Source organism: Budorcas taxicolor, chromosome 9 (assembly GCF_023091745.1).
Source record: "Budorcas taxicolor isolate Tak-1 chromosome 9, Takin1.1, whole genome shotgun sequence".
Classification (NCBI taxonomy): Eukaryota; Metazoa; Chordata; class Mammalia; order Artiodactyla; family Bovidae; genus Budorcas; species Budorcas taxicolor.
Window position 1 is genome coordinate 92580943 of NC_068918.1, and position 12507 is coordinate 92593449.

Here is a 12507-nt window from a genome sequence, read left to right on the forward strand (position 1 = left end):
TGGGATGAAGGGAAATTTAAAGCTGAGTACAGTCAACCTTCGTTGATCCTAGGAGTGATCCCCAACTTGTTGCAATGTTCGTTGTGCTTTTAAATCTTAGGCTGGCGTCTCCCATGGGTCAGCAGACTCTGAAGGGCAGCTGGTGTGTCGTCAGGGAAAGTCCACCAGCTTTAGCATCAGCTTAAGCTAAAAATGAAAGACTTGAAGACCGCGACAAAAAATTCCGACGGTGCATCCAAGTCTGACACAGGGCCTGGACTGCCCGCCGCTCCAGGGTTACACCGCATCTGCTGCCCTTTCAGTCATGAACTCGAATCACATGCCTCAGAACTATCTGGTCTCTTGAGTAGAGAGAGTTATTTTTCTATGTCTTGGCATTTCAATTACTACCTCCTCAAAGGCAAACTGTGTCGTGCAGTAAGTACAATTGATTGGAAAAATCCAAACAGTAAGGGGTAAAAAAAAGCTATTTCTGGACAGCATTAAAATGCACTGTGTCTAATTATGTTTTCCTTTAGCTAATAATAAAATAAACTTGAATTCTCTGCACAAAAGATATATGATGTGTTTAAAAAAAAAAGCCTGCTAACAATACGGGCCAATTAGGTTGGGGTTTAAATTCTTCATGGATGATACAAAAAGCATGCACAGGTGAATAATTCAGAGTTGACTGCATTAGCATTTTCTTGCCAGGCAACACAAATCCGGTCTTTATTTCAGGATTTTAAACACAGTTCCCAATGATGGAAACCCTTGGTGAAACTGTGCAGCTTTCCTTAAGGACCTGGAGGGGGTGAGGGTGCTCGTCACAGGCAGAGTTCTCTGCTGGAGTTAACCCTTTCTGGGTTCCATGGCGTTTGGGTAAGCCACGGAGAGGGCAGACAGTGACCTGCTCAGGTGGGCACAGCCGGATGGAATCCCTCTTCCTGCTCCGTCTTTCCAACCTCTGGGGCTAACGAGTCCCTTGTCTGTGAACTGGGTCCGTGCTGCCAAGTCAAGGACTGGCCGCCCCCACCTCCAACACACAAGGGCTTCCCGAGGCCGCTGAGAGCTGCGTGAGTGCCCTGCCACCTTTCCTAGAGGACCCCTGGGTCTCCAGCTGCTCCTGAGCAGCCGCGTGAATCTCACAGCAGCGACTGGTAACCCCGACCGTGGCCGCAGGCCTCACTCGGGCTCTGGCCCTGAGGACGGTCTTGGTTTTATCTGGGGGCTGCAGGAAGACCTGGAAGAGACCAGTGAGTCTCTGTGCCTCGACTCCCTAACCAATAGCGCCCAGCATCCGCTTCCTTTCAGGTCCTAGAGCCTCCACTGTGGGGATCTGCAGGCACCTTGCAGGCCCCAAGGACAACCCCTTCCCACCTCTGTGTTTGCACACAGCTCACATCCCGAAAGGGCCCCTCTGTGGTGTGGAAAGCCAAGTGGATTCTTTGTTGTAATGTTACCCACTTGATATATCATATTTGACCATCTATTTATTTCACGATTGTCTTTTTTAATCATAGACAGTTTCAGATTCAGTAACAGTGAGAGAGGAGCAGGAAATGGCCACCCACTCCAGTATTCCTGCCGGGGAAATCCCACGGACAGACGGAGCCTGGCGGGCCACAGTCCACGGGGTCGCAAAAGATTCAGACACGACCGAACGACAATAGAGAGCAAAGCGCGAGAAGCCCCATGCACACAGCATGCAGCCCCAGTAGCTACCAACGGGCTGAACGTGTCCCATCCAATCTCCAGAATAAGGTGCGCTCGGTTGCTCAGTCGTGTCCGACTCTTTGCGACCTGGCAGACGGTGGCCAGCCAGGCTTTCTGGAGTGGCTGCCATTTCCTCCTCCCGGGGATCTTCCTGACCCAGGGTTCAAACCCGTGTCTCCTGCATTGCAGACAGATTCTTTACCACTGAGCCACCTGAAGAGTGGGCACAATCTCCAGAAGGGGCTTGTCACGGTGTTTTTGGACCAAACCACCATGCCTTTACCATGATGAACTGGACTGTGTCCCACAGAATTCCCATGCTGAAGGCCAGAGTGACTGTACTGGCAGGAGGGGTCTTGAGGGTGTAAGTGAGGTCGTAAGGGTGGGGCTCTGATCAACAGAGCTGTCTTTATCAGGAGGAGGACCCCAGGGGCCCCTCTCTCTCTCTCTTCTCGGATACAGAGTGAGTCCACGTGAAGCCAGAGGGAAGGCAGCCGTCTGCAACCCAGGATAGGGATCTCATGGGAAACCAAGATAAATTTCTGTAGTTGAAGCTGCCCAGTCTGCGGTATTTTGTTAAGGCCACCTGGGCAGACAAAGACAATCACCATATTTTTACAAAGTTAATGCATGCTCAGTCACTCAGTCCCATCCAACTTTTGACTCTTTGAGACCCCATGGACTGTAGCCCAGCAGGCTCCTCTGTCCATGGGATTTCCCAGGCAGAATATTGGAGAGGCTTGCCACTAATATCACAGAATGACAACTTTTAAAGGGAGCTGAGAGTTGGACTGTGAAGAAAGCTGAGCGCCGAACACTTGATGCTTTTGAACTGTGGGGTTGGAGAAGACTCCTGAGAGTCCCTTGGACTGCAAGGAGGTCCAACCAGTCCATTCTGAAGGAAATTAGTCCTGGGTGTTCATTGGAAGGACTGATGCTGAAGCTGAAACTCCAATACTTTGGCCACCTCATGCGAAGAACTGACTCCTTGGAAAAGCCCCTGATGATGGGAAAGATTGGGGGCAGAAGGAGAAGGGGACGACAGAGGATGAGATGGCTGGATGGGATCACCAACTCGATAGACATGAGTTTGAGTAGACTCTGGGAGTTGGTGATGGACAGGGAGGCCTGGCACGCTGCGATTCATGGGGTTGCAGAGTCAGACACCGCTGAGTGACTGAACTGAACTGAACTGAACTGACCAGTTCTGATAGAATTTGGTAGACCTTAGGAGTAATTCAAGATGCATCGTGGAAGCTAAACTCACGAGTCCATCTGCTGTGCTGAGCTACAGGAGCTGATGCAACTTTTCAAACAGCTGTTTGGTTTTTTGCACGAATAAGATCAACAGTTCATGCATTTACAGACTTAGCTGACAGCCTCCCTCTTCCCATAAAACCGCTAATTAAATGAGACTTTCACTGCCTCGAGCTTCTTTTCTCGAACTTTGCAGGGTGAGTCCCTGGAATCGACAACTCAGGCCCAGAGGGAGCAGGAGGAGCAGGAGCGCCAGGGAGACCCGCAGGCAGGCGCCCCCGGGGAGGCTGGGAGGCGGCTCCATCACGGGGCAGCAGAGAAACGAGAACAAACAGTCCTGAGGGTGACTTCCCCTGGAGGCGCCCTTGAACGTGGGGCTCTCCGACTCCGGGGTGCCTGGCCATACCTAGCCGGGCTAGAGGACCCCCGTGGGAAAGTAGCCCAGGCCACCCCACCCCTGCCCGCACACACCTGTGGGTGTCCTCGCCGTGAACTCGGGGTCGAAGTGGAAGGTGTCCTCCGGCCTGCCCACCGCTGGCTTGAAGGGCGGCTTTATCTCCTTCCTGTACAGCTTCTGCAGGGAGGGCAGGATGGAGCGGGGGCTGAGGGCTGGCAGGGGGATGCAGGGGAGGGGCCACCCATGCCCCCTCCCCACTCTGCCAGGGCACTGCGGCCCAGCCCCCAGCTCTGACACATGCAGGAGCACCCTGAGAATGTTAAGCTGAGGACACCAGCCGCATCGTCTACACGCAGACGTTGAAGCTGCGGCTCCAGGGAAAAGGCTTTGGGGGCATCTAAACACTCTGATTTTAGCGCGACAGTCTCGATCATTTCTGCACAGTAGAATCTGCTTGAAGTAGCATCTGACAGGCCAGTCACGTCCGGCCCCCCAGGTACCAACAGGAAGAGCCCTGGTCCTCTGCACCGTCGCCCCTGTCCCAGGACTGGGAGCCAGCAGTTCAGATGCCGCCAGTTGCCGGGGACACCGACCCCATCCGCGCCCCCCTCACCCACACCGCAGGGTCTTTGCACCTCCTGGGGCACCTATTTGGGCTGCTCCCAGATTCAGGCCTCCAGACCCCTCTGTTCAAGTCCAGGGGCTGAGTCGGGCTTTGCAGTTGATATACATGTTTTTGCACTCCTGAACAGGCCCTCGGAGCGCCTGTCAGAGAGCCGGCCGCTTCTGGGGTCTGACTCAGTCTCACGGTGACTGCCTTGGACAGGATTCAAGGGCACACCCTCATGTACATTGTTCCAAGCCTGACTCCTCGCTGATTGCTTTTAAGGAGCCACACAAGGGCGTTCAGAGCCGGGCAGGACATGACGGATGATGCTGAGGTGTGGGGGGAGGTAGGGAGAGGTTTGAAGGTGGCCCCAGGGCCCAGGATGCCCGTCTGAGGAGGGAGGTGGGCACTGGACCGGCACAGCCTGGTGATGGCAGGTGTGGGCCAGGGGTTCCACCCAGGAGGATTTGGGAATGGTAGGCCTAGGTTCAGTCAGCTCGCCCTGGGAACAGGCAGCAGCTGGCGTCAATCGTGGGGAGCTGTGCACCCCGCAGCAGGGTGTGGGAACCAGGAGGAGTGTCTGGCTGCAATCTGTCAGCTCGCCTTCTCCCCAGCCTGCCTCACCGGCGGGCCCCTAGGCCCCGGCTGGGAACATGGGGCCCTTCCCGGGGCTCTGGGCTCACGAGGCCTGGACTCAGGGCTCTAGACGGGTGGCTCTGCAAACGGATGCAGCAGCCTGTCTGGATCCGCTTCCAGTCTCTTAAGGACTCGAGATAGCAGATTTTATCACCAGTTTTACAGAAGAGAAAACTGAAGCTATGATAGGTTAGGTACGACCCCTTCCAGGGTCAAGGGTGACGAGGGCACAGGCGGGGGGGGTGGGCCTGGGTCTCCAGACTCTTCCCGCCTCAGCGGAGACCCCGCTGGAGCACACCCTGCAGAAGACGCCGTCCGCACAGGCGCACTGACCGCTGGGCTTGCTCTCGGGTTCGGAGCGGCCTTGGCCGCGTGTGCACACGTGGAGCTGGGGTGTGCACTCGGGAACCCTCGGAGGAGAAGTGAGCTAATCCAGCCTCCCATTACTTGGTTGCTTCCAGCCCTGGGTGAAGAGATTTCATTAGGAACTGAGTTACCCTTTCCAGAAATGGAAAGATGCTGCTTTCTGTGCTGACGCACTGGCGGGTGTGCGTGTGTGCGTGTGTGTGTGTGTGTGTGTGTGTGTGTACTTCCCTGATGCAGGCGCTGGTCAGGGGAAATCAAATACGCAGGGTGAGCTCCGCACTCTGGTTAAAACACGTGCTGTTACCAAGCCTGCCGGCCGCCCAGCCTGGCCGCCCCCGCCACCGGCCGTTCTCCCTGGGGTGTCTGCGTGGGGCTAGTCACCAAATATTTGTCCTCCTGCTGCTTCCCGGAGGACGGGGAGGAGGGCAGGGAGGGAGGGGCCTCCAGCAGAGCCGGGTCTCCCACTTCTACAACGAAGGGGCACTTGTTTACACAAGAGAGTTCCACGAAAGAGAACCACACGCGTGGTGGCCAGGGGCGGGAGGGGTTTCCTGTGGCTGAAACGGGTGAGGGGGTTTAAGGCACGGATATGTTGCTTACAATGGATAAGTTCTGGGGAGGTTCTGTACCGCATACTGATTATAGCTCAGAAGACTGGTGCCTGTTTGGAAGTTGCTGAAAGAGGAGATCCTGAGAGTTCTCACCCGAAGGGAAAAGCTTACAACTGCGTGTGGCGACAGATTTCAACCAGATTTACTGTGTGATCGCGTCACAATACGTACAAAGGGCAAACTGTGATGTCGTAACGCTGAAACTAATACATGCCAACTGTATCTCAGTAAACACACACACACAGAACGGGTCATCATTTCATCCGAAGGAGAGCTCTTGCACCTGGAGGCTGAAGCCCAACCATTTTGGCTCCTCCCCTCACTTAACACCCAGGCCAGGTCCTCACCTGCCTCCACTGGGAACTGGGAGGTGGTCCTGGCCAGGAGGCTGACCCCTTGGGAGGAGACGCAGACCCCACTGGCAAGTCCTCATGTATAAGGAGAAGAGCTCGTCGCAAACAGATGGTCCCCCAGCAGTGAGCTGTTGCGGCTTTGTCCGCGTGGAGAGCAGCGCGTATTTTAAATGGAAACATCGAGTGATAACTCGGGGATCCAGAGAGGAGGTGGCCCCCGGGGGTCCCGGCTCCGGGATGGTACTCGGCTCACACTTGCCCTGCTCTGCCCGGGGCAGAATCCCAACTCCAGCGCCCACCGCGCAGGTCCCAGAACCGGGTCTGCAGCCTGTGCACCCTCGGGCTTCACGCGGCAGCGTGTGCAAGCGTTGTTCCTGTGCACTTTCTGAATGGCCTCTGTAAGCCTGTGTGTCAGCTGCGGAGAGCCCGACTGACCAGAGACACAGTGTGGGAGAAAGCTCCCTGAGGCTTGCTGGGGGGCAGCAGGAAGTCCCCCCAAGACCCCCCTTCCCCCGACACTGGGACCTGCAGAGACGGAGCCTGTCAGTGAAATATGCCCCAGACCCCCCCATCTCGGGGGCTTGGTGCAGCCTCATCCTGGTTTCAAGAGGGCAGCAAAAAGCCTCAAAGCCACCGGGGGTGTTTGGTCATCCTGCCCTTCCGAGGTACCCTGGTGTTTGCTGCAGTCTTAAATGTCTTCCTGTCACTGGATAAACATTTTGGAAAGTGCTTTGTCGGCGTTTAGTCGCTGAGTTGTGTCTGACTCTGCGACCCCTAGGACTGTAGCCCGCTAGGCTCCTCTGTCCGTGGAATGCCCCAGGCAAGAACACCGGCGGGGGGAGTCATTGCCTCCTCCAGGGCACCTTCCCGACCCGGGACCAAGCCTGAGTCTCCTGCGTTTGCAGGCGGATTCTTCACCATCGAGCCTCCAGGGAGGCCTGGAAAGCACTGCTGCTGCTGCTGCTAAGTCGCTTCAGTCGTGTCCAACTCTGTGCGACTCCAGAGATGGCGGCCCACCAGGCTCTCCCGTCCCTGGGATTCTCCAGGCAAGAACACTGGAGTGGGTTGCCATTTCCTTCCCCAATGCATGAAAGTGAAAAGTGAAAGTGAAGTCGCTCAGTCGTGTCCGACTCTTAGCGACCCCATGGACTGCAGCCCACCAGGCTCCTCCGCCCATGGGATTTTCCAGGCAAGAGTACTGGAGTGGGGTGCCATCGCCTTTTCCATAAGTGTTATTCTTATACATGTCTTCTCTTTCCCTGTGTCCAGACCTTGGAGTGGGTTTGAAGATTTAAAGAAAAGGGGAACTTGCTCCTCATTCTGTCACATCTACTGCTGAGCTCAGGGTCAGACGGAGAGTGGATGGGCATACCATTTTGTGGAGGCCATTGAGCTTCCTAATTCTGACCTGGACGCCCCTCTCTGAGCCTCTGGGACAATTCTCCTCACACCGATGGAAAGACAGTGGGGTCTCAAGACCAAGTTCACCAGGCATCACTTTCAGTCTCAGAGCTTGTCCCAGGATTTTGAGATGACACGAGCTGTAGCAATGATGGAACCGGTTTCACATCATATGTACAGGCTGGGGTGCTCCGAGCAGGTGCATCTGAATTCTATTTATACCTAAAAGGTGACTAGGGAAGGACAGAGGGAGTGAAACAAAAATAGCAACTCGATAATGGAAGGGAAAACTGATTGCAGCTCGGGGTCACAGACAGAACATCTGTTTTCTGCAAGCACTTGTGGCTCCAGGCATTTCAACATTAACACGCTCCAATTAGGCAAAGGGCACCATGAGAGATGCTTCCTGAAAGAGCAGAAACGACGCAGACAGGACGGGAAGGGGAACAGGAAGCAGCCCAACGGCGCTGTGGGCGGGTCTGGAGTGTCTGGTCCACGTGGCGCACAGCTCTGCCTTCGTGGGAGACCCCACCCAGAGCATTAGAACCCCGGTGTCTGGGTGGCTGTAGCGGGCCTCCTCTCACTCTGTCTAGTTCCCGCAGGAGTCCCGAGTCAGTCTGACCACCCCCCGCCCTCCACATCTCATCACCCTGGACACCGACCAGCTCGATTACGACGCCCGCCCCAGCCTGAGTCCTGGCAGGTGGGTTTAGCCGGAACCCCCACCTGGTGTTTCCCCTTAATCACCTTCTGCCCGCCAATCCCCGGTCCGCGCCCCACCTCCCTCCCGAAGGCAGGACCCCCACCCCTGAAGTGGTCCCACACCATTGTGATGGCCCTCCAAACAAGTCTTCCTTACGTCTTTAACAAGCATCACAGACACCTGTCTTCCCCGGTCGGGGGAACGCTTTTCTGTAACTGCTTCTATAGCAGTGAGAGCTGACTGCGGGCGGGACCCGGACTCCAGGCAGGAAGCTGCCCCCAGTCTGGGCCCAGAGGCCCCATACCCAACGCTCTGAGCAGCCGCGAGTGGCCTGGGGTGGCCTCAGCTCGGTCCTCAGGGACGCGGGAGGGCTGCAGGGCCACGGGGGCCCAGGGTCTCCAACCGGCAAAGGCCTGGACGGGTTCCAGGCCTAGAGCTGCAGGGGAGGGCTGGAGGGTCCCTGGCCTGTGCCTGGGAGACACCCCAAAGGAGCACCCTCCTTCAGGGGACGGGTTTACGCTGACCGCTGGCCTGTATCCAGCAGCTGCTGCGCCCCCTGCCCCAGCCCCATCTTCCTGCGGTTTCTATGCAGAAGGGACCCGGGCCGGCAACTTACGTTCCAGTCGATGGTGACGAAGAAAGGGTGGCGCTTGATCTCCTCCACACCGTCCAGCCCAGCACCTGGGGGGCCAGAAAGCAGAGACTGTCAGAGCAGAGACTTGACTACACGCCCTCTGACGTCAGCACAAACTGGTGACGACACGCCCTCTGACGTCAGCACAAACTGGTGACAACATGCCCTCTGACGTCAGAGCAGAGCTGTGACTGCACGCCCTCTGACGTCAGTGCAAGCCCGCCACTGCACGCCCTCTCATGCAGCAGTGAGGCGGGTGCCGGGGGGCACGTGCAGGGTGGTCCCGACGACCTCCAGGGAGAAGCAGCCTCAGCTGCCCCCTCTCCTGCCAGTCCCCGCCTTGCCCACCTCACAGCCTGCAGAGGCCACCACGCTGCCCTGCTGGGCTGTGACCAGCTGAGAGGGGGCGGGGGAGGGGCAGAGTGGATGCCCCCAGCAGTAGCTGTGAGCTGCCCTGGCAGCTGGGCCAGGACGTGGAGGCCCGGCCCAGCCTCCATCAGAACCAGCTGCAGGCCGGACCTTCCTGAAGGATGAGATGATGCGGGAGAGGGCGGCGGGGAGCCCAGCCCAGAGAGACTTGGCTCCAGGGCTCCCGGGGAGGAAGGCAGGGCCCGGGGCATCTGTTTCCTGCAGGAGGGCAGCCTGGAGACAGGCCAGCAGGGAGTGGCGGGCACCCCACGAGCACTGCACCCTGAGTACCGACAGAGCTGCCTGTTGCTTGCTGCTGCTTCACCTCTGCCCGGTTTGCTGCTGACAGTATATTCCGAGGCCCGAGGGAGGGGCGCGCAGAGGACTTCAGGGCAGCGGGACCGTCCGACCCCTGACGGCGGACGCACATCGTCACGGACCCCACACCTCCCAGAGTGAACCCTGCCGGCACCTCCACGTCTGAGGGAGTGAATACGTGCTGATCATCAACACTAACAAAGGCGGGATTCGCCACGGACGCGGGAAGGGGTGGCGGGCCGCCTCCAGTGGGCAAGCGCAGCTCCTGCTGCACGTCGAGGGGAAAAAGGCTTTCCAGCTCAAAGAGACAGGCTGAGCAGGAGGCACCCCGAGCTCCAGGGGCCCAGCCCTGCCCCAGTGCAGAACCTCGTCCAGGTCCAGCCCCACTCAGCCGGCCCCCACCCGAGCCTGAGGTCTCGTCCTTGGGAGGGAGGCAGGAAGATGAGGAGGACAGATGGCGCGTGGCCACCTCAAGCCTCTGTGGTCCCTGTGGAGCCCCCGACCCAGCCTCACCATCCAGCCTGAGGAGCCGGGGGACCCTCCCAGGAGACACAGCCTGCTGTGGGCCTCGTCGGGAAGCTGCTCACGGAATCAGGTCGTCTCTAGGTGGGCGAGGGTCCAGCCTTGGCCGGGAAGCCTGGCCAGGCCAGCACAGTGGGAAAGAGCCCCTGCCCCTGTCACCACACTAGCCTCCAGGACCTGCTGGTCAACTCTTTGATATGCAAATGACCATAAACAGGAGGAAGGGGTCAGACCTGGAATGCTGCGCTCCAGGGACCCAGGGAGGCAGACACACCAGGGGCCTTTCCCACTAAGTGAGATACTGCACCCCAGGACCACCAGGGAAGTCCTCATCTAATCTTTTAGAGCATCCTGTGCAATGAATCAGTAAGTCACAGGAGACCTTCCTGAGGTCTGGGATGGGTTCTCTGAATTACCAGAGCTGGTGGGGGCGGGGGGGGGGGGGGCGGTGGTCCTGGGAACCCTGGCTTTACACCCGGTCAGCAGGAAGCACAGCGACGACCTGGGTCCCCCGGCTTGTGTCTGAGGCGGGGGGTCTGATGGGAGTGACCATAACCCTCTGGGGTCCAGGATAACTCGGGCGGTCAGAACTGTGCTGAATCCTAGGACCCAGTGGGTGTCTGTGGAGACGGGGAGAGCCCATCCATGTGGAAACCCCGAGCGTCTAGTGTCAGGAGCGTTGTCAGTAGTGGAGAGAAACAGCATTGTTTGAGGACCCTCTGCAAGTCCGTGCCCATCTCCAGAGAAACCCCTGACCTGAGTCCAGAGAGCTGGCCCAGCCTGGGCGTCCCCAGCATCTGGCAGTCCTCCCAGGTGCCCAGGCAGCTGCAGGAACATGTCAACAATGAACGTTCTGGCTTCGTGCCCACCCGCACGCAGGCCTCCTTTGCTGAAGCCCAGAATACAGGATTGAAAAAGACTTGGCCACCATGAGTAAAGCAAAATGAAAAATCACCTCATTTGTACACTTTCAGCTTTTTTAGGGGGCTTCCCTGGTGGCTAAGATGGTAAAGAATCCTCCTAGATTCGATCCCTGGGTCAGGAAGATCCCCTGAAGGAGGAAATGGCAACCCACTCCAGTATTCTTGCCTGGAGAATCCCCATGGACAGAGGAGCCTGGTGGGCTACAGTCTACGGGGTCGCAAAGAGTTGGACACGACTGAGCGATAAATACTTTCACTGGTCTTTTTTGCATGTTTTACCCATTGCATTTCATGCTCATTCATTATTTGCGAGTACATGTCGCAGGAATCCAAACAAAACAAGACAGACAGGAAATACAGGTATTGGTATAACTACAAGTCTCTGTTGTACCAGCTGGGTTTTCTTGGGCACATTTTTATCTGCACCTTCTTCTTCCACTGCAGTGAGATTCTGCACCATGTTTGTGCTTCTAGGCCTCAGTAAACACTCGACGGTGAACTGACACTTTCATTATGACTCAAAAATTATAACTATTCCAAAGGAGGGAAACGTAAATCAGAAAGTTTCTGCACGCAGCTCTCTGAAGCCTGTGTCAACCTTCCTAGGGGAAGTGGGGTGATTATTTTGGATTCCAGTTCTATTTATCCTCTCCTGAAACACGTTAACATAGTCTACTCTGCACTCGACAACTCCTTTTTGTTTAAACACGCAGTGAGCAGAGATCCATCCTGGCAGAGTCTGGGGGAGTCTGTGCTTGTCACTGAATCTCAGCTGACTTGCCGTGGGGTCATCACCAAATGCACTCAAGTCTCACTCTGTCCCCAGAGGCAGGAAGAAGACACAAAGGCATGTGTGCATGGAGGGAAACATTCAGAACAGAAGAGCAATCTCTAGGTAGCTTAGTGAGTCTTCACTAAGATCCCCCACGCCAGCCAAATACGCAGATTCAAGAATTCACACTTACTCTCTGCAGCGCGAGTAAGTACCACATTTAATTACTTCTGTTGTGATCACTCGAGGACCGTCTTCCAGAACGTGGCTCTCTGGACCACGTCTGGATTTCTCTGTGCTGGTCCAGTGGTGGTATTACATCCGTGGGAACCGACCTCCACTGAGCGTGGCTGTAAACGCAGCACTGGGCCTGTCGCCGGGACCTGACCCTTTCTGACCCTGGTCACCTGGAGCCTTCCCCTGCACATTTTTTAACAAGGCAACCCTGTTCATTTCCTTCTGGGCTTAATCATCGACAAGCTTCCACATTCTCAGTAAATCATCCCTCAAAAGTTCTGAGGATCTGCCAAAAATGTTTTCCTTCAATCTTCCTGCCCACAGAAAATTTGGGGAAATGTTTAATCCCTGGGCCCTCCGTGACTGTTGAACTATTTATTTGGTGCTGTGTTTGTTGTCTCAGAGTCGCAGAGTCGCTCTCTAGTTCTTTTGGGCGTGTTCACAATCTGCTCATGTCTGGCTATTTCCCTCGCGTACTTTGCGCTCCATCAAACCTGCACATTCCTGAAGGCCAGTCTACAACCACCCAGGATTTGAACTCTAGGTCTCCTTTCTACGTCTTCATCACCCACAGGTCATCTACAAGTCATTGTTCTGGCTTTGAAGTATCTTCGGTCAGCTTGATTCTTCATCTGATGCTTAGAATCTTTGCTCGGCTGTGGCTCTA

The 12507-nt window shown here is 56.3% G+C and overlaps 1 protein-coding gene across 2 annotated transcripts in view; it reads right to left on the reverse strand.

The window, feature by feature from the left end:
- Positions 1 to 12507, reverse strand: part of RPS6KA2 (ribosomal protein S6 kinase A2) — a 223538-nt gene that overhangs the window by 35887 nt on the left and 175144 nt on the right. For both annotated transcript variants that reach the window (XM_052645466.1, XM_052645464.1), the window contains 2 exons: positions 8643 to 8707; positions 3424 to 3526 (listed from right to left, as the gene is read on the reverse strand). In XM_052645466.1, coding sequence (XP_052501426.1) covers positions 3424 to 3526; positions 8643 to 8707 — 168 coding nt within the window. The remainder of the gene's footprint in view (positions 1 to 3423; positions 3527 to 8642; positions 8708 to 12507) is intronic.